The sequence below is a fragment of the Rhipicephalus microplus genome, chromosome X (genome assembly GCF_043290135.1).
Source record: "Rhipicephalus microplus isolate Deutch F79 chromosome X, USDA_Rmic, whole genome shotgun sequence".
NCBI lineage: Eukaryota > Metazoa > Arthropoda > Arachnida > Ixodida > Ixodidae > Rhipicephalus > Rhipicephalus microplus.
This window is the reverse complement of record NC_134710.1, coordinates 243,924,690-243,950,648: the sequence shown is the minus strand read 5'-3', so window position 1 is coordinate 243,950,648 and position 25,959 is coordinate 243,924,690. Positions and strand designations below refer to the sequence as shown.

General features: G+C 48.3%; 1 protein-coding gene across 3 annotated transcripts in view; it reads left to right on the top strand.

The window, feature by feature from the left end:
* The window catches only part of LOC119184061 (serine/threonine-protein kinase haspin), a 168,763-nt gene that overhangs the window by 47,891 nt on the left and 94,913 nt on the right, over positions 1 to 25,959 (top strand). For all 3 annotated transcript variants that reach the window (XM_075878884.1, XM_075878882.1, XM_075878883.1), the window contains 4 exons: positions 3,084 to 3,473; positions 5,174 to 5,336; positions 13,933 to 14,080; positions 15,917 to 16,032. In XM_075878884.1, coding sequence (XP_075734999.1) covers positions 3,257 to 3,473; positions 5,174 to 5,336; positions 13,933 to 14,080; positions 15,917 to 16,032 — 644 coding nt within the window. In that variant the 5' untranslated portion in view covers positions 3,084 to 3,256. The remainder of the gene's footprint in view (positions 1 to 3,083; positions 3,474 to 5,173; positions 5,337 to 13,932; positions 14,081 to 15,916; positions 16,033 to 25,959) is intronic.

Genomic DNA, 25,959 nt, shown 5'->3' with positions numbered 1-25,959 from the left:
ACCACTAACGTTTGCCCTACCAGCACCAGCAGGGGTGTCCGTAAATACTGTACATGTGTTGTAAGGACTTGGGGAGAAGGGCCATGGGTAGCTTCGCCCTCTCAAGGGCGCAGGAATCCTGTTCGTCACCGAATCATTGACGACGGGGACACCGAGTCTGCCTCCTATCACTACTTGATCGGACCTTTTATGTCATTGCTTAATCTTCCTTGTTATGGTGGCATAAAATTTTAACTCTAATGGCAGCCTCTGATGATGGATTCCAAGAACTGTGCACTTCCCACGTCTGCACCTTTAAACCCGGTGACCGAAGGCAAGCTGCACTGGGAAGCATGTCATCAATTTATTCTTATTCTTGCAGCGAGCAGTCTAACCAGGGGACGGAAACTCCCTATAGTTCCCATGAAACGCGCCTGTCGCATGGTGACATGCCACGGCAGCGCCGCTTCTTCCACTGGCAAATGCCCGGTATCCAACTAGAAATAATTCACAGGCAAAGCTTTTCTGTCATGACAACGCTGGTGAGGTCGGCAAATATAGGTAAAGGGCGTGTAACTAGCGAGTGGCTGAGGGTTGTCGCGGTAGCTATTGTTTTTCATTTAGCATGCCAGCGAAACTGTTCATGCTGTCTTGCAGGTCCGTTGGGATGACACTGCCATTTGTTAAATTTATTCAATCATATTTTAAGTTTTTTTCGTGTGTTTTGAAGTGGCCAAACTAAGGCTGACTGTTTCCTCAATAAGAAAAAACGGGATCAAGACAAGTTAAATTAGGCTTTTGTTATCCCTCTGTATCATACTTTAGAACCGACATGCACGTATTGTAAATGTGTATATCCGCGAAAGCCGCTTTAAATCACCAATGAAATGTACACATAATGAGCAAACATTAAACCCAGTATATTTAAACAAATGCAAAAGTAACCACGAAGTGACCAAGTCCTACTTGGTTCAATCGTGTCTGTTATGACACTGCATATACTTTTCTCCCAGAACTTGAGTGTGTTTATAATAATAATAATAATAATAAACTTCTTTATTTCTATCAACGATGGAGGAAAATGCAGGTAAAAGTTGCTTGACACTCAAGCAACTTGGCGGAAGGCCTGGAGCCACCTCTACAATGCAGCAGCGACAGCACACATAACGACACAGCAATGAAGAAAAATTACTGTTAGTTCATACTCAAACAGTGACATCAGCATCAATCTTGTTTACCATGTGAGCCTAAATTGATGAAATGGTCACGTAGTGTTCGAACAAAAGTAAATGGTATTTCAAAGTTTGGTTTAGGACATGAGTTTAAAAGGGCTGGTAATGTGAAAGTTATTCGCTGCATAGGGTACAAAATAAAGCAGAAGCTCAGAAGAGAGAAGTGAAACAATGAGAAATCGTTAAACAGGTGTTTCTGCAAAAAAAAATGTTTCATTGTATCGGCAAGTTGACTTGTATTCATCAGAGCAGCAATTTTGCCTTGAGAAATAAATGTCCATTTGCCACTGCATTGGCTCCAGCTACATTCTCTTTTCAACGATATCTAAAACCAATCAGTCGATTATTTGTATTTAAGTGAGCGTATTTAAAGTAAACGCATCAAGGTGTCAAACCGTCTACTTGCATTTCCATGAACAAGGAGCCATTGCTTGGCTTGATTCGACCTACATGCAAAAAGTACAAGATGAAGTACTGCTATTGTCCTGGACTGCCATTGTTGCTACGTGGCGGCAGGCAAAGTTAGCAGGCGTTGCGCTTCTCTCTCTGACCGTGAGACTGCTTGGACATAGAGTTTCTGTTTGAGCTGCCAAGGCCTGGTGGCGCTGATCGTCTTGAACATCCACCGCTGAGGATTAATCCTTTGTATCTGGTGCGAAAAGGGGCTACCACCTAGTTCTCCGAACTAAACTGTAGGCCACAGGGTGCACCGATTGATAAGCGAGGCACTAGCCCGTTCGCACGGTAGAAGCAACGCGCCGGAGAGATGCAAGTGATCGCCTGAGAAGCTTGTCCCCCTCGCCCAGTGGAGAACATGCCCGGCTTTTGCAAATGGGCGTGGTTGCATGTATTTTAGGGCGGAGTTTTGAACAATGAGCATGATCGTGATTGAGCATGATTTAACCCATGTCTGTGGTCTCTATTTCTTCGAAGAAGATGATGAGGGGACATGAGGGGGTTTCAGATAAGCATATCGCCCTGCTAATCAGTGTGGTTGCTTGTGATCATCTTGTCTCACTTTTATAAGTTTTTATTGTGACTTTGTATCGGCCAGCCACCTAAACTTAGCTGTTCGCCTAGATGAAATGCGTAATCAACGTGTACCGCATAGACATCAGACCTTCAACCCTGGTTAGCTCGACCTGCCCGTATTTACCGTCAAGACCCAGCTCTCGGAAGCAGTAGCTTTGTAACGCCGCCGGCATCGGAGTCGAGCCAGAACTCTTTGGTACTTGTGGCATCCGATCATCGAGAACTCAACGCTGCCGGTCATCACGTATGCCATCACCTGTTAACACTTTTGAACTGCGTATTTAGCTGTTTGCATATTTTTTTAATTGTGTGTTGATTCAGTGCCTCTTTATACTTCTTTCCTAAAAGCCCATTAATTTTTAAATGCACACTTTAATTTGTTTGCAGTATTTTATGCCTTGTGCCAGATACTGGTGTAGTATTTTTTCTATTCGTTTTCCAAAACACGTCTCTGATTTCTTCACTGCTTCGGCTCCCGTATAGAACGAACAAACCTGCTGTCATTCCCGCCGTCGACTTGGCGCCGGCAACGCAGGAGTGCCAGCTTGTAACAACTAACGTCTCCTTTGCTTGACATCATTGTCTGTTCGTTCTTATAATTTCAAAAAAAACTTGAGTGCCTCGGTACATTTTGTGAGGCACTCCGATAATTATGCTAAGTCAAATGAATGTTTAAGGCAGCAACGACGAACCTTTAACACCTACGTATGGTATGGTATGAACCAGTGGCGAGTAGTGGGACACCGTTTATGATTCACTGGAAAGATGACATTACTAGCCGAGAAGCCAAAACCCCTGAGGTACTTCGCCTCTAAAAGTTAGTTTTCCCCTCGACTACAGGTCGTTATAGTTCCAAGACGCTGTGGACCGGGACTTTTCGGGCCACTTCACCGAAATCTGGTACGAGCAGTGAGTCAACGCCAGCTAGCTTGGAGGAGCGCCAGGATAAGCCCTCGTTCTGCTTGTCTTCTGCTGCCAGTAGCTTCACCAATGTGCCAGCGAGAGGTGCTAACATGCCCACAGCCACGTGGCATTCCACGCCGCACTCCACCCTGCGGAGTCTGATCCCTTTGCGTGATACAAGTGCTGCCCGCGCAACCCAGCACAATGCCGGGAGGCTCGATGGAAAAGCAGCGAGCGCCAATCGAACGCAGCATGCCGGTCGTGGCCTTCAACGCCAGGTCTTGGACCGTGGAGAGACGCAAGTGCTCACCAGGCTTCCCGAACCAGGTGCGTGATATGACGAGGCATGTTGCGGCACGCTCTGCTCCGCATCTGCGCGCGGATGCGATGACGACGTCGCCCGCTATGAAAATGTTAGCGATAAGTGATCTTCGGCGTTTATATAAAATCTGAAGTTTGAGCATGTTATTTTTCGTAGCAAAATTAGATCATTTCAATACGTAGTATAAGCGGAATCATTTTCCATGCGCTCTAGAATTGCAGAAGTGCCCACATTCCCAGTTTGAGCAACAATGACCTTTGTTCGTGATGCCCACAAGCTCGAACTTTGGAAGATTTGCGCTCGCAGGCCCACTTGTCTGCGTTGTTTTTTGGCGGAATGCAGCTGGTTCTTTACACGAATGAAAGGAAAAGACACCGTCCCTGGTTCAAAGCACAAATTTACAAACAGTGACAGTGGGCATGCCAGAGTTTGACTGGGGCCGTAAGGCACGCTATCCACTGAACACGTTTCATCACGATTGTGTTTTACTTGATTGGCTAACGTACTATCCAAGTCATTGGGAAGTTTGAATATCATGCAATGGCACCACCTGCGAGGTACTCACCTTTCTGAAATGATCCTTTTTATACGAATACAAACAAGATGGATAACTAATTTTAGTGTAGTAGATGACGTCTTTACTGCTTAGCCTATCAAATGCTGAACTGTTCTTTTTTTTCTTATTTCGCCTGGTGCAAATAACTTGAGTCATATCTGAAGATACTTAGGTGTTCATACCCAAGTTCTCATGTCACCCATGTCTGCGACAACCAATAGAGTGCTCTATATTTTTGTTTCTTCTCTCTATGCTTTACAGTTGTTATAGTGCATCGTGGTGTAGATGCTCAGCCAAAGTGGGCGATGTAGCTAAACTGTAGCTCGAATAATCAAGGTAAATAGCTTTTCCCCTCAATACCCATGGGAGATGCCCTTCGAATCACGTATGAACAATGTAAAAAAGATTTATGCTGTACGAAAAATTGCTTTCACACTGACACAATATTGGATCACTTGGCCCGGAAACTGTCTGACTTCATGTACACCTATAAGATCAGCTCGTATTGGTTGATGTGGCCACTATACGAGTTGTGCACATATTCAAATGTGGCACTGTGAATACTGTAAAGACCCTTGTTTAGATACCTGTGCCCTTGTTACTTCATGTCGGGCTATACCCTAACTCCACGAGATTTATGCCAAAACGCAGCCAACTAATGCATTCTCTATTTTCGCGGATATAGCTAATTTAGAAGACATTCTCTGGAAGTGCCCCACGTTACGCGGTGCCGAAGTCATCACGTCGTCGAATGGGAGGTTGCTATTACCAGTTCCAGACTAGAACAACAGTTGTTCGTGAATCAATATTGCATCGACACAGCACTGACTTGGTACTTTTTGTTTTAACATGGGAATGACCCGCAGCGTGCTAAAGCATATTCCGAAGCACCTCAATACAGTGTACCTATCAACCTATATATGGTTGAGCATTACATTGTCGCTAATGGTGGTGGCCCTTGACGTAAGTTTCCAAATATATGCGTATGATGCCAGAGCAGGACTTTTGTTTTTCTCGTCCAGTCTGGTGTCAGGGCTTTAGTCTCGCCCTAAGCCGAAGCTGTGCAGCAAGTGCCTGTGAAATAGCTTAAGCTAAATGTAGACTTTGCCGTTTCTTTTTTTTGCCTCCCATGTGTCCCATGGTTTGCAGTGTTGGGTTCCCGTTTGGGGAGTTCGCAGCCGCCTTCGAAGCTACTCCGCGCTACTCCAAGCCCAGTGCCCCAGGCTGTGACGAGTGACAAGAGACCGCTGAAGGCTTCAGGGTGTCATGACGACAGCGCCACTTCTCAGACAAGCGTTGGTGCGGCGGATAGGTAAGTTTGCTCGTGCGGCTGAACAAAAGAACGAAGCAAATAAATATTGAATGCCCTTAATGAGAACCAACCGATAATGATGCCATAAACAGTATAGGGCCAAATAATGGCGTACTGCTTTCGCTGTATCGTATTAATTGCAGTGTAAATGTGAAGAACGTGATGTAGACGGAAAGACAGCTTGCCACCGGTAGGTACCATACCTGCAACCTTCGAATAACGTCCCCGATGTTCTGGCAGTTCAGCTAAGGAGGAGTGGTTGTCCTCTGTATCAGGTATTAATGTGCATGCAAACCTGCGAGAGCTAGTCAGTGCCGCTCACTGCCGTGATGGCGAGTGTGGAACATCTTTTTTTCGGTGGCCAGCTGGCTATGCTGCGACGATTCTATAAGTACAGACCGTCTTTCCATCTTGCCTCTCAACAAATGAAATAATAGAGCGAGACAGTCTTTCCTGTTGAGACGCTCGAAGGAGAAAGCGGTGATATAGGACCGTGATTGAACCTTTAGGGCCGAGTTTAAAGTCCATCTGCGACAAGTATATTGCGTGGATGACGACTTTAATATGTATGCAGGGGTGTTTTCGGAGTGTGTCAATGCTGCTCAAAAATGCTTCACAGCAAACGTTCACAGGGGCGAACACGTGGTTGAGAGATCCCCTTCTAACTCGCCCGTTCTGCTACTGTCAATCGAAAGATGCTTCTATTGGTCGCAGGATGTGTTTCTCCTTTATATAGCATTTACCTTCCCAATTGCAGGGTAAGAAACCAGACATACTCTTCTGGTTATTTTCTTCTCTTTCACTCACTCAATCAATCAATCAATAATTTTATTTCCTTTTGATAAGGTGGAGTACAGGACTAAAAGCTCAGGAGCTTGACGAGGTCCTGACCCCGTTCACAAGTTGACAAAGTAGCAGGAATGGCAGACAATCATGCACAACAAATATGAAATAAACATATAGGTATAACATCACAAAAAAGTAATACAAAAAGTTTATGGAAACAGTGCTAAGATAAAAAGAGAATAGTTCAAATGTATGGTCATGAAGTGGCATGAACATGAAAAGCAATAATAAAATGGAAAGAATGGGCATAAATTCTGAGAGATATATCTTTGAGGAAAATGTATCGCTTTGTACTCAACTCTATCTTCTCTCCCTCCTCACTCGTCACTCGGCCGACTGTCCTCCAACTGCGTCCGAGTGGCCCTCCTCTCAGGGGGCTGTCCACGTCTCTGATTGCGCGTCGTCTTTGCCTCTGTTTTCCTAATGGGCTAGAAACGAAAGTTGGGCTAGTTGGGGGTTTATGCTTTGATGTAAATTGGGTTATTATGGAGATTTTCGTTCGATAGTAGCATACACCGACTTGTCATGCACATGATTATTCGTTAATAGGGCACCTGTGACATCGATATTTAGAGATGCAATAATTCCTTCTGCTGACACTTTGTTGGTTAATAAGAAGCTTTGTTGTAGTCAAATTATTCAGCCTAGCAGAGTTCCTTACATCTTCCTATAACGCGGAAGTTGCCCATATGCATGTTTGTTTGAAATCTGGGGCCTTTACAGTGATAATGTGTGGCACATGCCCCATTTTTTGTAATGAATATATAACTAGAATAAACAAATACATGAATTAATAAATACTTACTGAATTGATCCTCTAACCATCAAAGTATAGCCGATTGATTGAGAAAAAGCTTTGAGAGAAGATAGATCTCAAATAGGTCTCATGAAACAATTGAATGTGTAAGCTTGCTTTGCTTTACTGTCATAGTTTCTCAGAAAAAGGGCTGCCTCTAAATTGTCACTCAACCACTTTCTTGTATAATAAACTGCCCTCAGGTCAATATCTAAACAGGTGATGAGCGAGTTTTTTGTTAATCAGTCACACTTGTCATTCTATGCGCATCCGAAAATTTCAGGTTAGACGATAAAAGCACTCTTCCAATATTTTTATACACGTCATATATGCACCAGCTTATCCTGGAATATTCGATGAGACACCCCCCGAAGGTGAGTGTCTGACCAGACTCTGAAGAAGAACCAGTTACTTTATTTCACAATGACCTTCTACCCCTACTACTCGGCCGATTCCCGGCATCGAGTATCAGCCATGAGAGAAGAAGCAGCAGGCCGCCTTTGAGTCGGTCATTGTCTCCACCTGCAAATATGTTTTCTTTGAACAATATTGTCACGGGGTCGTGACGTGCCCGAAGACAGGAGACTTCGTGTTGGGATTGAACTGTTTATTTGGGCGAACCTGTGCCCGGTAAACGGAAAGTCCAATTACAGCAGCAGTCTCGCACAGATAGCACTCTGCGACTGATAGCGGCGAACGGAGCGTCGGCCTACGATCAACAACTGACAAGCGGTGAAGCGCGTCGGCATTTATACTCTTGCCGTCGAATGTTCTAGCGTTATCGCTGGCGGTGGCGTAGGTTCCAGAACAATCTGTACCGCTCGCACAGTGGGCGTGATCTTATCGAAATGATCTACTACAGTCCGGAACATTCTCGAAAACTGCAGGCGCGGTTTGCGATGAGAATCGTGTGGTGTTTTGGGACAATAACAAAAACTTGGGAAATGGAACGTGGCATTGCCCCCCACTGAAAAAAGGCATCGTTCCGATGCTTTAACTAAAGATGAAGGTACAATAATAATGCAAGAAAGTACAATGAATAAATTACGATACAACAATAATACAAAAAAACACTGTTTCAGTTTGTTAACGCGCATGAAACGGCTTGAGGCGCGCGACATGCACGACTTCAGGTCGCGATCGGCGTCGTTCAGAGTTCGTGATGCCGTCGGGGACAACCTCGTAATCAAGTGGGCCGAGACGTCCAAGCACCCTGTACGGTCCGAAGTACCGTCGCAGAAGCTTTCCACTTAGTCCACGTCGGCGTATCGGCGTCCACACCCAAACACGTTCACCGGGCTGGTATTCCACGAAGCGTCGTCGAAGGTTGTAACGGTGGCTGTCGGTCGTCTGTTGATTCTTGATACGGAGACGCGCAAAATGTCGGGCTTCTTTGGCGCGTTGAAGATACTCGCTCACATCAAGGTTTTCTTCGTCGGGGACGTTGGGTAACATGGCATCGAGCGTCGTTGCCGGGCTCCTTCCGTAGACCAATTTGTATGGAGATATCTGCGTCGTCTCCTGCATCGCCGTGTTGTATGCGAAGGTCACATACGGAAGAATAGCGTCCCACGTCTTGTGTTCGGCATCGACGTACATTGACAGCATGTCGGCGATTGTCTTGTTAAGCCGCTCGATGAGGCCGTTGGTCTGTGGGTGGTACGCTGTCGTCCGGCGGTGGTTTGTTTGCCTGTATGCCAAGATCGCTTGAGTTAAGTCGGCAGTGAATGCGGTTCCTCTATCGGTGATAAGGACCTCCGGGGTGCCGTGACGTAGGACGATATTTTCGACGAAGAACTTAGCTACCTTGGATGCACTGCCTTTTGGCAGGGCTTTTGTCTCGGAATAGCGGGTGAGGTAGTCGGTAGCTACCACGATCCACTTGTTTCCGAAAGCCGACGTCGGGAACGGCCCCAGTAGGTCCATACCAATCAGCTGGAAAGGTCGGCAACGTGGATCATTTGGCTGCAGATGTCTCGCTGGCCTTGTCGGCGGTGTCTTGCGTTGCTGACAGTCCCGGCATATCCTCACATAACGAGTGACGTCGGTAGTAAGACGTGGCCAGTAGTACCTTTCTTGTATCCTCGCGAGCGTGCGAGAAACACCGAAGTGCCCTGCCGTCGGATCGTCGTGCAGGGCCTGCAGGAGTTCTGGTCGCAGAGCTGAAGGCACCACGAAGAGGTGCTTAGCTCGAAGCGGTGAAAAGTTTTTCTTTTGTAGAAGACCGTTTCGTAGAAAGAACGACGCAAGTACCCGCTTGAATACCTTCGGGACTTCGGCGGTCCTGCCTTCGAGGTATTCTATTAGGGCCTTAAGTTCCGGGTCGGCCCGCTGTCGTTCAGCGAAGTCGTCGCTAGTTATCGTTCCCAAGAAGTAGTCGTTATCCGGGTCGTCGGGTAGCGGTTGGTCGACAGGCGCACGAGAGAGACAGTCGGCCTCGGAGTGTTTTTTGCCGGACTTGTAAATGACAGTAATGTCATATTCTTGAAGTCTCAGGCTCCATCGTGCGAGGCGACCTGAAGGGTCCTTCAAGGTGGCTAGCCAACACAAGGCGTGATGGTCACTCAACACTTTGAAGGGCCTGCCGTAGAGATAGGGGCGAAATTTCGACGTAGCCCAGATGATGGTGAGGCACTCCTTTTCTGTTGTGGAATAATTTGCTTCTGCTTTGGATAGCGATCGGCTGGCGTAACTAATAACCCTTTCAAGTCAGTCAGCCCTCTGCACAAGAAGGGCGCCAAGACCTACGCTGCTTGCGTCAGTATGTGTTTCTGTCTCAGCGAATTCGTCCAAATGGGCAAGTAACGGAAGCGTCTGGAGGCAATGTTTAAGCTTCTGGAAAGCGTGTTCCTGTGGCGTTTCCCACTTGAACTCCACGTCGGCCTTGGTAAGGTTAGTGAGAGGATCGGCGATGCGGGCGAAGTTTTTCACGAACCGCCTATAATAGGCGCACAGGCCCAGAAATTGGCGTACGGCTTTCTTGTCAGTGGGTGGCGGGAAGTCGGCGATGGCGGCTGTTTTCCATGGACCGGGACGAACTCCAGACTTGCTGATAACGTGCCCCGGAAACAAGAGCTCCTCATACGCAAATCTGCACTTTTCTCGCTTCAGTGTGAGTCCGGAAGTCTTGATGGCTTGAAGTACAGCTTCAAGGCGCCGAAGATGCTCGTCGAAACTCGAGGAAAACACGACGACGTCGTCCAAGTACACAAGGCAAGTCTGCCACTTCAATCCTGCCAGTACTGTATCCATAACGCGTTGAAAAGGTGCAAGCGCTGAGCAAAGGCCGAAGGGCATCACCTTAAACTATAAGAAGCCGTCCGGTGGTATAAACGCCGTCTTCTCTCGGTCTCTTTCGTCGACTTCGACTTGCCAATAGCCAGTCTTGAGGTCCATTGACGAAAAGTACTTGGTGTTATGGAGCCGATCAAGTGCGTCGTCTCTTTGTGGGAGAGGATACTCGTCCTTTCTTGTAATTTTGTTCAGGCGGCAATAATCGACGCAGAAACGTAGGGTCCCATCCTTTTTCTTCACTAACACCATGGGGGATGCCCATGGACTCTTGGACGGCTGGATAATGTCATCCCGCAGCATTTCATCAACTTGTCTCTTTATGGCCTCACGTTCTTGCGTCGAAACCCTGTACGGACTCTGACGGAGTGGTCTGGCATTTTCTTCGGTTATGATGCGAAGTTTCGTGATTGGGGTCTGCCGAATTTTCGATGACGACGAAAAGCAATCTTCGTATCGCAGGAGCAGGGCCTTGAGCTGTTCTTGCTTATCGTTCAGAAGTCTCGGATTGACGTCGAAAGCTATGGGAGGGGCTTGGTTCCTTTGAGCAGGTTCCGCAGAATCGGCGAGGGCGAAAGCGCTGGTGGCTTCGACAATTTCTTCGATGTATGCGACCGTTGTTCCTTTGTTCACATGTTTGTAGTCATTGCTGAAATTCGTGAGCATAACCGTTGCTTTGCCTCCCCGCAGCTCTGCAATTCCTCTTGCGACGCAAATATTTCGGGTGACCAACAGATGCTGACTGCCTTCAACGACGCCTTCCAAGTCAGGTGATTTAGGAACGCCGACTGAAATAATGACGCTTGAACGAGGTGGAATGGTGACTTGTTCTTCCAGCACATTCAAGGCATGGTGTCCTGACGGCGTGCGCGGCGGTAGTGCTTCTTCTGTAGATAACGTTATCGACTTTGTTTTTAGGTTGATGACAGCACCATGGAGGCATAAGAAGTCCATGCCAAGGATGACATCTCTCGAGCAACGCTGTAGGACTACGATGTCTGTAGGATAAATACGGCCGTTAATGGTGACTCTCGCTGTGCAGATTCCTGCAGGCGTTACGAGATGAACTCCGGCTGTGCAGATTTCAGGGCCTTTCCAAGCTGTTCTAACTTTCTTTAACTTCGCGGCGAACGACCCACTGATGACAGAATAGTCGGCTCCAGTATCGACGAGAGCGGTCACACTGTGGCCGTCGATAAGAACGTCGAGGTTGCTAGTTCGCCGTCTCGCATTACAGTTAGGGCGTGGCGTCGGGTCACGGCTGCGTTTGCTTGTTCCGCTGCTTCCATGTTGCGTCGTCAGGCCACCTTCAGCAAGTGAGCTTTTGCCGTCAGGGCTTTGATTGGTTGGCGTTGTGCTCGGAAAGCTCGGTCGCGGCGGCGTCGTCGTCGGGGGATCTTCGGTAGTTCGTCGCACAGCAACCGCACCTCCACCGGTTGCTGCCCTTAGTTTCCCGGATACGGGCTAGGAGACCGGCCCCGCGTTGGGCCAGAGTACTGCCGGTGGTGCGGTGACGTGCGGCGGCTGGGCGACGGCGAACGCGAAGGGCTTCGTGGTGTCCACCGAGTTCCTGTCAGGTAGTCGGCGATGTCACGAGGTCGTTCTCCTGGCTGTGGACGCGGTGCATTGACGGCGAAGCCACGCAGTCCCATCTGTCGGTACTGGCAACGGCGGTATGTGTGTCAGGCCTCACCGCAGTGGTAACAGAGCGGGCGATGGTCAGGGGTGCGCCACACGTCAGTCTTCCTCGGTGCACTGCGCTGGACCGCTGGCGAATGGTATGACGTCGGTGGCGGCGGTGGCGTCTGTCGACGGATGTGCGATGGGGCGGCGTTTTGGTGCGGACGGGGAGGAGCGTTGTGGCGCAGTGCAGCGGCGTAGCTCATAGCTTCCGGCTCTGGCAGCGGTGCGTGGGGAATTTGAAGCGATTGCCGAACTTCTTCTCGTACAATGTCGGCGATTGAATCCACTTGAGGCTGCGCCGAAGGCAACAGCTTGCGCAGCTCTTCCCGCACGATCGCTAGGATCGTTTCACGCAGGTCTCCGGAGTTACTGGCTTGAGCAGCAGCGCAGTCTGCAGTCAGGCGACGATTATACTGTCTGGTGCGCATGTCCAGGGTCTTTTCGATAGTGGTCGCTTCGGCTACAAATTCTTGGACGGTTTTTGGTGGGTTTCTCATCAGTCCCGCGAAGAGCTCCTGTTTGACCCCTCCCATGAGGAAACGAACTTTTTTCTCCTCAGGCATGTCTGGGTCAGCGTGACAGAATAGTCGGGTCATTTCTTCTGTGAAAATGGCGACATTTTCATTTGGGAGCTGAACCCGGGTCTCTAATAAAGCAGCGGCCCTCTCTTTGCGAGCGACGCTCGCGAACAGTTGCAGTAATGCGCCGCAGAAAACATCCCACGTTCGGAGCGTGGACTCCCGATTTTCGAGCCAGGTCCTTGCGGTGTCTTCCAAATAGAAGAACACACGACGCAGCTTTTCGTCATGGTCCCAGTGGTTGAGGGTGGCCACACGGTCGTATGCTTCTAGCCAGGACTCCGGGTCTTCGAACGATGACCCATGGAAAATTGGTGGTTCCCTGGGTTGATGCATGACCATCGTGGGCTGGGACGCTGCGGTTGTCATTGTCGCTGCAGTCGCGGTCATGGCCTTGGTCTTCCGCGCCTTGTCTTGTAGAAGCCCGTACTCCGGTGGTAGCCCTTGCTGTCGGCGGCTTGTTCGCTGCTCCTGGTTGGCGTCGGTGTCTTCTCCGCGACGTGGGCTGGGTTCACGGCTTCACGGGGGTGTCCGGTACATGAATGAAGCAGCACGTCCACCAGATGTCCTGGGGTCGTGACGTGGCCGAAGACAGGAGACTTCGTGCTGGGATTTAACTGTTTATTTGGGCGAGCCTGTGCCCAGTAAACAGAAATTCCAATTACAGCAGCAGTCTCGCACAGATAGCAGTCTCGGACTGATAGCGGCGAACGGAGCGTCGGCCTACGATCAACAACTGACAAGCGGCGAAGCGCGTCGGCATTTATACTCTTGCCGTCGAATGTTCTAGCGTTATCGCTGGCAGTGGCGTAGGTTCCAGAACATTCTGTACCGCTCGCACAGTGGGCGTGATCTTATCGAAATGATCTACTATAGTCCGGAACCTTCTCGAAAACTGCAGGCGCGGTTTCCGCTGAGAATCGTGTGGTGTTTTAGGACAATAACAAAAACTTGGGAAATGGAACATGGCATTTTCAGAGGGGGGCAATGCCACGTTCCATTTCCCAAGTTTTTGTTATTGCCCCAAAACACCACACGATTCTCAGCGCAAACCGCGCCTGCAGTTTTCGAGAAGGTTCCGGACTGTAGTAGATCATTCAGATGTCACGGGGTCGTGACGTGGCCGAAGACAGGAGACTTCTTGTTGGGATTTAACTGTTTATTTGGGCGAACCTGTGCCCCCGATTTGCGAGCCAGGTCCTTGCGGTGTCTTCCAAATAGAAGAACACACTAAGTCCGGAACCTTCTCGAAAACTGCAGGCGCGGTTTGCGCTGATAATTGTGTGGTGTTTTGGGGCAATAACAAAAACTTGGGAACTGGAACGTGGCAATATGTTGAGCTAAGTGAACACCTTGAATTCTCTTCGACACATTTGTTTTCAAACCTTGTGAACCTGTGCAGGAGCACCTTGATCCGCATCGGCGTCGGGGACAACCGTGAGCGAGTCCTGTGCTCCGACGCTTTGTCGGCGTCATTAGCTATTGCCAGCTTCTGCTCATCAATTGGTTTCCGTACTTCACAGGCTGCGACACAAGCCCGGACTGACCAGGTACGTTGTTGTTCTCTTGTAAGATGTAGCGCCGCTTGTGCTTCAGGTTGGAAATTCATTGCGAACAGGAAAGAACATGGACAGAGGAAGAGCAGCATGGTGTCCTTCCACATGGTGTGATGCGCGTCATGAGTCTGTGTTTTTTGCCATACAATGGCTTCTTACGTGCTGACCAAATCGCACAAAATGAAGTTTTACCTGTTAAGGATTCAAGTGCTGCTGATCCAGTTATATGGGTAAATTTTGTATGGCACTGATAACCACCGGTACGATGGTGCGACATTTACGCCATGGCATCTTTTGCAATTTCTAGCCATAATGTATGACACTCAATGAAATTGAAATATACGAACGTGAATCTTTATTGAAGAATGGCTGAAAAGGCTCAGAATTGCCCCGCCGCAGTGGTCTAGTGGCTAAGGTACTCGGCTGCTGATGCACAGGTCATGGAATCGAATCTCAGCTGCAGAAGCTGCACTTTCGATGGAGGCGAAACTGCTGTAGGTCTGTCTCCTCAGATTTGCGTGTACATTTAAAGAACTCTAGCTGGTCCGAATTTCCGGAGCCCTCCACGACGGCGTCTCTCATAATCATATAGTGCTTTTGGGGCACTCCCTACATATCAATCAGTATTTACTGTACTGCTTAAAGTTAAGGTTCCGTGCGGTTCCAACCTATAGGGGTAAAATATTCCAAATTTCAGTTCCTCTGAATTCAAATAGTTTTTCGCCGTCAACATTATAACATTTAGGTAAGTTCAAATTGCCGTCGGCCATATTGAAACAATACATTCTACAAACAGCGCACACTGCTATGTACAGTTCAGCCGAATTTTGTAGTCGCGCTATAGAGTTAACAAGTGGAGCTTAGAATTGCCACCTAAAGTGCACTATTTGTACAAAAATCCCATCACTTCGGCGGGCAGGGTAGGGGGGGGCAAGTGGTGTTTACAACTAGCGCATTGCTGCTATTTTTTCAGCTGACATATATCAAAAGCGGCGTTAAATTACAAAGCGATTAATGCGATGAGTACCACCGCATGCGAGCGCCGAGATCCGTATAGTGTGATAAAATGACACAATCGAAACACTAGCACGAAGAGATGGAAACATTTCCATCTCAACGAAGAAATGGAAATGTTGTAGGCTCGTCTGCTCAGATTTAGGGGTACGTTAAAGAACCCCAGGTGGTCGAAATTCCTGGAGCTCTTCACTACGGCATCTCTCATACTCATATGGTGGTTTGGTGACGTTAAACCTGACATATCAGTCAATCGGGAATCTCAACAGAAGAAATCTATGGCATTTCAACTTGCAAGCTCAAGGTCATGAGACACGCTGAGGGAGCACCATCCCTCGTCGTCGGGATGAGGAGAAAGCGTTGATCGATATGCGGTGTTTAACATCCCAAAACCACTATATGATTATGAGAAAGGCCGTAGTGGAGGGCTCCGGAAATTTCGACCACCTGGGGTTTTTTAACGTGCATCAAAATCTGAGAACACAGGCCTACATTTTCGCTTCCATTGGAAATGGAGCCGCCACAGCCGCGACTAGATCCCGCGACCTACGGGTCAGCAGCCGAGTACCTTAGCCACTGGGCCACCGCGGTGGGGCAAAAAGAGAAAGTGTTGTCAGCTAGTGAGAAATTTATAACTACGCTAGTTCTTGATAGATTTGTGAAGCCTTGGCGACCGTCAATCAGTGAGGCTACAAACTCTGATTGCGAGGTCTTTGATTGATTTTCAGGAAAACTGGGTCAAGTTGCTTTAAATGTTTTTAGTTTAAATCGGATACATCCTTTGTAAATTTCGACGTTTTCGTTTTCATCACGCAGATTGAAGAAATTGCGGCAGCTCATTCTGATTCACAGCTCGTTGACCTGACCGAGCAGCTACTCAAAATCTGCGAGCAGGAGGCTGCGGTGACGTTCGAAGTAGCACTGCGGCTAACGTAAGCTACCTATTTGCTCGCTCTGAATGTATGTCGAGATATCCATGAATTTAAGCACTTGTGCACTTGCTTTAAGTAAAAGAAAGGGTACCTAATGTGAATATAGATATCTCGAGTCATAAGTTTCCTCAAAATATTGCTGATAATTGTCTGAAAACATGGCCAAGAATAGCACATTTGTCGCTCATGCAGTCTCGGGTTAAATGATCAAGTGTGTAGGCCACTCACACATGTTTCGATGTTCACTGCACAATGCGAATCAGTCACTGGTGCTAGCGTGTATTCAATAATGCGCGCGGGATTGTTGGATGAGACGGGCACGTTCTTATCAACGACAGAAAATTAGGAAAATCGAAATTTAATTTTTGGCGCCCGGTCGGGAAAGGTAACTTGACTAGAGATATGTTGAACCACGGCAAGCAACATGCCAATGAGGCGTTACGTTGCTGTTTATAGTAGAAGTAGTAAGCATTTAAATGCATTATTTTGGTTGCATCTTGCGGGTGTTTTCACCCATATTCGGCCATGGCGCGCTACTTGTATCTTAAGACGAATAGTCTGACCGCCACTTCGCTCGAAAAAGCTCTTAACAGTGTGCCAAGCTGTCTGTTGACCTGATCTACAAGACATCGTCTACGTCCTCCTATGGCCATGGGAATAACCAAAGGGAAGTGCGAATGTTACTGAGGCTGAAACCTTAAACACCTTATCAGTCGCGAAAATTGGCCAATGGCGTCACGTAGCATTGGTATGAACAGAAATTATGGAAAAAATTACGTGCGCACTTCGGCATGACTTGGCGTAACGAGACATCACATGATGACGTCACCCTGTTACAGCACCACTTCGTCAAAGGTGGACCAATCATGGAGGCTGTGCTCAATGTGCTGATGGGCAGAGAGCTTTAAGAGGAAGGCAGGGTGGGTAGACTGGCAAAACAAAAGGCGGCTGTCGCATTCAAGTCGTCTTGGGTGAATGCGTAAGGCACACTGTGAATGTTATCTTATTATAGAATTACAGCTCCCGCTCGCATTGAGAAGTCGATTTGTCACCATTCTAGATCATATAGCCACATCGTGCTACAGTCCGCGCTCTGAAGTATGCACACATACTACGACGAAGAGGGGCCAGTGATGCCCTGCTGGTCAGGTTGCCGTGCGCTGGATCCCCCGACGCAGTCCTCATGCCAGGCGCGGCATCATGCTGAGACCACGCTCAGTCGGCTGGGCAATCTCATTACGGAGAAGATTGGCTGGGGCATCTTTTTCAAGGTATACAAGGTGACACACCGCACCACAGCCCAGGTTTGCATACTGAAGGTCAACACGTCGAGGAGCAACCAGCCCTACGCGAGGTGTAGCTGCTCGCACCGTGGCGCAGCTGCTCGCGGTGGTCTAGTGGCTAAGGTACTCGGCTGCTGACCCGCAGGTCGCTGGTTCGAATCCCGGCTGCAGCAGCTGCATTTCCGATAGAGGTGGAAATGTTGCAGGCCCGTGTGCTCAGATTTGGGTGCAAGTTGAAGAACACCAAGTGGTCAAAATTTCCGGAGCCCTCCACTACAGTGTCTCTCATAATCATATGGTGTTTTTAGGACGTTAAACCCCACATATCAATCAATCGAGGTGTAGCTGCTCGCCGCGTTGTGGTGGTCTATTGGCTAAGGTACTCGGCTGCTGATCCGCAGGTCGCGGGTTTGAATCCCGGCTGCGGCGGCTGCATTTTTGATGGAGGTGGAAATGTTGTAGGCCCGTGTGCTCAGATTTGGGTGCACGTTAAAAAACCCCAGGTGGTCGAAATTTCCGGAGCCCTCCACTACGGCGTCTCTCATAATCATATGGTGGTTTTAGAACGTTAAACTCCACATATCAATCAATCGAGGGGTAGCTGCTCAACCGGCTGCCACTCCGCAACATCCGACACTTCCTGGGTGTCGGCGTGCAGCAAAGGCGTGCAGCTTGCTCTGACCGAGTACATCAACGGTGGAACCCTCGATTAGCTAATACATCACACGTTGGAGCTGTGGTCGTGGGAGCTGAGAAAACGACTGGCACTGGACATAGCACGAGGCATGGTGTATCTGCACTCGCAAAGGCGTATTTTACAGGGTCCTGATGTTCAAGAGCGAGCTCATCAAGCGCCATCAGGAAGATGGTTCGCTACCCCCCTGACGGCTGTGGTGAATGATCTCGGGCTGGGCTAGCGCAGCCCGGTGTCTGGCTGGGGGGATTTCTGTTGTGCCCGTCGTTGGTTCCTCCCCCTCCCCATAGTGTCCTAAATATAGACTAGACGAATCTCTGGCGCTCTACTCTATGGTACCTGCAACGCATGGTGCTTCAGCGAGCATGAGAATAGTGGGTATGACATGAATTAGCCTAGTCTTCGTATTTGCGTTCGTGGCTTCAAGCTTTGTCACGAAACAGCAATCAGCAATGGTTCAGCAGTTAAGCTTCACCCACATAATCTTTAAGGCTTAACTCTGTAAATTGTGTCATGAAGGGAAAAAGAGTTTGCTGTTTTATTCTTAACAAAACCAAAACGCAGCATTAAACTAAGCCATGAGTGCGTTTGCCGTCCGCAAGAACGAAGACTAGGCACAACCTCGTAATAGCTATTATCCCATTGTCGCTGAACGATCGCAGTGTCAGAGTCCCCGGTAGTAATTACAAAATCTATGGATCCACCCAGTGCTTTCATGGTGCTTGCATGTTGCTGCTTTTACCAACGTGCAGACGTCTTTTCTATGGCATCATAGCTGACAGTGCGGCTGGAGGCTGATACTGACATGCTCCCTCGGATGGCCGACTTAGCGCTCGACCAGCTGGCGCTGCACCGACTCTGTCCGGATGACTGACCACCTGCGTTCTTGCAGCTGGCACTTGCATCACAGCCCACATTTCAGGGCATCGGGAAGCAGCTGGAGACCATGTTTCCCGGGTACGTGGCGTCGTTGCAACTGGGGTTTTCAGGCACCGGCGGTCCGGAATAAAGTTGTCGAGGCAGGAGGAAGAGATACTTGAGGAAGGCTTATTTACATTATATACAAGGTGAGCTCTCGAACGTGACGAGCTCTTTCTTACATGGCGAGCTCTCGAATCTGGCCTTCCTCTACATGGCGCTCTCAAATGAGCCGGGTCGCTCATTATAAAGGGTATGTTCTCGCCAGATCCCTATATCAGGGAACACGTGCAGATGGTACTATCCAATCACAGATCTCATACAACTGGCGAGGGGGACGAGCATTCACGGCCCACGTGAACGTCCAATTTTGAGGCGTGACTCTACAGTCCAAGGTGGCGCCAGTGGGGCTCTTTCTCGTCGTGTGTGCCGCTGGTCGAGGAGTCCCAAGCTCATGACAGCATACTTCAAAGGGTCCGCCGAACTGCTCGCCTAATTAGCGGAGTGATGTACGGTGGCCGCCGCGGTCTCTTCTAAGGAAGATGCTGTATTTGTTGTCCTCTCGAACGGCTTACGGCACCGTGGCGACACGACGTCTCACCCTCCATCTAGGAAAGACAATGCCTGGTGGATATAGGCAGCCGGCCGGTCGGCTACTTGATTGAAGGTCCAAAGAGCGCCGCTCTCTCGTCAGCTCTGGCGCCAGTCACAACAGCTTGTCCATCAGCAGGCAAATCGACCTTAGGGTTACCCCAGGTCGCTGTAACCCACCAGGCCTCACACTCATAAAATAAAGTTGCGCAGGTTGCTCGAAGTGTCGTAGTGTGGTGCCGTCTTCCAGGCCACTACTGATGACGCCCAGCCAAAGACTCTTTCCCGCTCGTTCTTTGTGGCTATCTTCTAGGAAAAGCATTCATACACATCACCACGGGCACGGTAGAGCACCCTGCCCGCACTGAGACATATCGAGTCCAAAAAATTTTCCAAAGCAACCTTCCGTAAGTATTATCACCAAACACAAAGCAGCAACTGGAACGTCTCTCTGAGCTTTCACCAAAACTCCCAATCCTGATTCGAGAATAATCTTCACAATAACTGTTTTCAAGAAAGTTAACTGTCAAGAGATGCGCTCCCAGTGGCATACCCGTGTGCTAGAGTGAGCAATGCGCTGTAACCCACCAGGCCTCACACTCATAAAATAAAGCCATTTGCTTCACGCTATCTTTTAGTTCCCAAAATTTTGTGCCGCCAAAGCTAGTCGTCAGTTCCCTCAGAGCTGACGAAGAGACAACTGTCAAGCTGCAGCTGGGTCAGGAACATGCACATCCGCTAATGCACGCTACTGTGTCTCTGCCTGGATAAACTACTACTTGACTTTCCCTTGCAGTGACTACTCTCACAAAGTATGCATATAAGCTTACGAACTAGCTTTTCTTTTACACCGGACACATGCGAACAAAACATTGAATGAACAAAAGAAACTTTTGCATGATTCCCAAAAAAACTCGCAAGAAATTTCTTTGCGTCGCTTCGCTCAGTCCTACTTAGTTCATAATGTTGCCCCTGTTCATTTACACGTATCTACCATGACGCAGGCTCCTATGCATGTCGTTTATGCAATCGCACAACGGTTACTTTAGAAAAACGCACAATGCTCAAAGAAATTAACAAAACCCAAAATTGGTTACCGAAACACTATGTAGTAGCCGACATACTTAAAGAACGCATTTTCAAACTCACAACAAACTTAAATCGTCAAAAGCAAATGTTCAATCAAAACAAATACACTAGTGACCATCGTCGAAAGCCTACGCTTGTCTACTCCCTTTTCAGACGAACGCGCAGTGTCGCGTCCTGTGAGTTTTTCTTGGCGAACAGGAGATGAAACTATAGTAAAACCGATTCGCTTCGCTTCCGACCCACGCACAGCTCCTCGCTGTCAAGCAGGGTTCTTTCTCTCGCTCAATTACTATGAGCGAGCAACGAACCTCACACTGACGCGGCCCATCAAAGATGCTGTCAATAGAGCGACGAAAGGCTGACGGTTCCCTTCCTACCATTTACCTTTTTACCCAACATGCTTTTTCTTTTTCCTTTTGTCCGGCAGCTTGGACGCATACAAAGCAACTCCGGTGCCGATGACAAATGCCTAATTCTGTAAACTGCTCTCTGAACGTTTACCAAGTTTCTTCAACCTGGCTGTGCTCTTTGTCGTACTGTTTGTTTTACAGCGCCGCTTCCGACTAGGCCTCTTCTTAAGGGGCATTTCTGAGCCTCTCGCTCGCATCTTCTGTACACTCTGCTCGTCCGAAGCTGGTGTTCTTGCCTAGTGGGTCAAAATCCACCTGAACCCTACACGCAAGATTCACCGTCGAGACAGCTTCACTGAGTCTGTGCTGAAGTTCTAAAACTATCTTAGCTGTTTAACTAGATGAAACCTTGGAGCAGAACCTCGTTGTACTTATTGTGGCCTTCGTCGGCCTCTTCTCTTAGCGTAGCAGCATTCACAGTTTTCAAAATCAGTTCATTCTGGAACCTGCCGTTACGCTCATAGGCGCTAAACTCTCCTCTACGGCTTCGATCTCAACTGCAACGAAGTCACTATTCAACTAGGGGTACACTAACATAATATTTCCTTGTGTCTACGCATGACACGCAACGGAAACGCCATACACTACTTTCCGTCAGCTGCCGTCATCGTATTTTGAAGGAGCTCATCTCTTAAGCCCTGCGACAATCTCTAATGCGTATCACTATCCTTCCGATAGATATGTATACAATCCATATAGGCCACCAAACGATAGAGCGCAAACAAAACAAATTTCAAACTAGTTTTGTACAAAGCAACTAAAGTAAACAAAACATTCCTTTCAACAGTCCTGAGTCAGTGTCCTCAAGAAGCTAACAACTGTTCTCAACAACTTTGAGTGTAACTCATGGTGGTCGCACCCGCAACGATCTCCTCCATAAGCGGGGTGTACAACACACGTATAAGTGAATCGCCTTGCTACCTGACCCCGCGACGTTCCTCGAAGGAGACTTGCCGTCGTCCTTCCTGCTACTTCGCGAAACCCAGTGACCTTTGTGTTCCCCACCCCATCCAATGCACCGCGAGAATAACGGAAGGGTCCCTTACCCTTCGACCGATTACGCGCTGTTACGAAGCATGCCTCCGACGACGTTACAAATGGCGCTACGAAATCTCACCGCTGCAACGACTGTTACGAAAGACGGCGACGCCAACACGGTCCCGAAGGGGCCACTGCTTCGAATTCCGCTGAGAAGGTCACCAGCCGTTTGGTAGCGTAGGTTTCTCAGCTCGCGACTGCTTCTGCGCAGAGCTGATAGATGAGCAGACGAGATGACGGTGAGCTAACAAGGTTTATGTACAGCATAGATACAGAGGCATTACAAATTCGGCACTGGGGCGGACAGTTTAGAGACTCGAAGAGCCGAGCTCCCTTCTCTGACACATAGGTCTACTGCTCGCGACGCGCCGCGGGGCTTTTTTTATATGCACCGGGTGGATTCTTTGAGTAACCAAATGTCCAACCAGAAGCGCCGCTGGTCATGAGGTCAGAATCCTCCAATGGGGTCGCCGCTGAGCCGCGTCATTCTCATCAAATCCGGAGCCGCTGCACTATACGTGGCTGCACCCAAGGACGAGTGATGTCACCACGCATTGCGTAAGACTCGCCGGACAGGAAGGTGCCTATTGCTGCAACGGGGTCGTTGGCTGAGGTGGCTCGCTGTGCGTCGCGCGACAGAGAGGCGCCGCCGCGTGATGACGCCGTTGAGTTGTACGCGTCAGGTGGGCTCGCGTGCTGGCCTTGACACAGATTGCCTTTTTCTGAGGCTTGGACGTTCGATATGGACTCGCAGGCATAACAGCACACAATGCGTTTCTCTTTTCTTTGCTCTCTGGCTGTTCGGACGCTTGCGGTACAGGAACTTTCTTGCAATTTCGCTCCGCCATTTGAATACATTCCTCAAACGCTTCGTGCCATCTACGGAGCCTTTTGCCAACCTATGATGCTCATCAGCACCCACAGGCTTGTTAGCTCTTTTGCGCGCACTGTCCTGATGATTTCTTAGCAATTTATCATGCGAACACTGCCGTGTACGATGCGCTTTTCTTTTCTGGCGGCTCGGGCGCATACGATATAGACCCGTATGAGATGACAATGGCACTTTTCTCGCGATTTTACTGCGCCGTTTGAAGCCCTTACTCAACGCGCTGTCCTCATCGCGAGCTTTGCCTTACCGTTGCCCTTCGGATGTTTTCTCCCGTGTGCACGCTTCTTTGTGCGAACGTGGGAGCCTTTCGTCTCACTCTGACGTTCTTCATCATCGATATGCTCCTCCGCTGTCTCGCGTGCACAGTCCTGATGATCGCCTATCAGTTCATCGTTAGACCACGACCGCGTAGATGGCGCTTTACTTTTCCTTACTCTCCGGCCGCTCAGACGCTTGTGATTCAAGCCAGTAGAGAAGACAATGGGTCTTTTCTCGGGAATCGGCCACGCCGTTTGAAGGTCCTCGTCAAACGCGCCGCGCTGATCGCGAGCTTTGCCGTGCTTCGGTTTTTCGGATGCTTTCTCAGTTTAAAACACTCCTTGATGCCCACTTTAGAGCCTTTCGTCCGCCTCTGACGCTCATCGATATCGTCTATAGGGCTGCAAGGTTCAATTCTCGTGGAATACTCTGGTAATCTTAACTCCATTTCCACAACCATGGAATCCTCACACCCTGCTTCGACCGCGAGCACTTTTTCTTCGGAACGGGTTCGAATATCAACCATGTCTTTACAGGTACTAGCCTTCCCTTCGGCCTCAAATGGCACCGCCACTACATCGCACCGTTTGAGTGCTACATCTGCAAATGTCCGGCCTGTAGCCTTCTCTTCGCCCTTAAATGGCACCACCGCTACATCGCACCATTCGTGCACTACACTCTAAATAAAGGGAGCGAGAATGGAGAAACGGGCTCCATTCCTCCTTCGGCGCAGCGACTTCCTCCCTTTCGGGCGCTTCACCCGTCGCGCCCTCTTGCGGCAAGGACCAAAAGAACAACGTTCCTCCTTCAGCGTTCAAGTTTTTCCTCAATCACAGGGGTCTTGCGCGTGCGCATGCGCACGCCAAGCCTATCCAGCCGCAGCCAGTCGCGAGCGATTGCTTTTACCTAAGGTGGATGTAAGAAATGCAGGAGTGACGTTTTTTTTGTTTTGTTGGTGTAGAGTAAAAGTGTTTCCTCTTTTTTTCACCAGGCACTCGCACGATGCTCCACACACTTTCATGTGTGTCTCGTGTTGTTTCATACTACCAATTTCTCATGAATACTAGGAGCTCTGCTTCCCAAGCGGTCTTGCTTTATTGATTACCTTAAAGTGTACAAAAATAATGAATTTTTTCGCTGTCGACATACTTGGTAAGCCCACGCATATTTAATTTTGCATGGCACCAACAGCACTAATGAATTCAATGAGGGGCATGAAAAAGCATCACACTTAATTTTTCAACATTCTAGGAAACCTGATACCACTCTACAGTCCATGTGTGAAAGCACGATCATACACAATTGATAGAGTTATACGTGCCGCTACGGCCATATGGATGTTCTTTGCAGTTTACCCCCATTCGAATACGGCCACCGTGGCCGGAAGTAGAACCTGCGTCCTCCAGCATAGTCACACGACACCCAATAAGGCTATGCTACTACGGCAGGTGAAAGCACAATTGGAAACAGGCTGCGAAGTTTCACCGAGCATTCATTTGCCAGACTAGGTTACAACCATCAGAAACGTTTTAAGCATCATCATAACTACACTTTTGTGAAAAGTAAACCAATGACTTCTGTCAGTTAAACCAAATTCTCAATAGCATGCGTTTTGAATTGCCCATGCCAGCACTGAGAGGTAAGACGGAATTATGCACGCGTGCAGTATGCCTTTCTCGTCCATGATTCTCCTTTGTCATGAGAAACTCAACACAAAATGCACTTCTACTAATAGCTGTGCACAGTAGGTAAGTACTAAAGCTCACTCACCTTTGTGAAAAGAGTATTCTAAATCCAGAGTAATAACCACCACAACCACAGCGCTAAAAACAAAATTGTTCATGATGAAACAAGCGCAAAAATACACACACTCGGAGAGGACACAGACAAGCGCTTACTAGAAACTGAAAGTTTTATTTCGAAGCGAACACTAATAAATACATCACACGCTTGTACGTCATTCCCTACTTCCCCTTTCATCATGAGCAACCTGATATAACAAAATATGCACGCGCCTACAACCGAAAACAAACACGTGTCAAGAACTAAGAAAATAAAATGTGAAAAAAAAAACAACAGAAGAAACCCAAGAAAAAAAACAAAAAAAAACTTAACACAGAGAAAAACACTGGGTTATGTGACGTCCAAAAAAGCAAATTCCGCATCTGTTAATAGAACCATGGTCCCTCAATACTTTTTACTGGTCATGAAACTTCCGCGAAAGTTTCATATAGGGACAAAAGTGGCCACCAGAGGCGCCACCATATACAGGAGGGCATTGATCTGCCACGCTTGGTAGGGCAAGTGCGCGTTCACAGAAGCGTTTGCCGTCAAATACACTTGTTCAGATATTTTTCTTCTCGCTAACAAATCATAGCAGTGATTAGTATTGTGAATATTGTACATGATGCACGTTGTCAAATTGCCCAAGTCATTGATTGCTGGCAATGTTTTGACTGAGAGTATCTGTCAAGTGACGGATGTGTTTGTGAGATTTTTTACATTTCTCGATTTCTGCATAGTCGCTTTCAGGCTTAAACCGAACACTTTCTTTTCTTTGTCCACTTAGATATCTCTTTCAATTTTTTTCAGCTTTTTATGTGCGAAATATTTCTGCCTAACGGAGATAAATTTGTGTATCACTTACCTAGCAGTGGGTAGCATTTTGAACTTTGCAACAACGCTGCACCTTGCAAGGAAATGTGGGCGACATTCTCGGCATATTTTTTTGCTGCAATTACTGGCAATTGTCAAGAA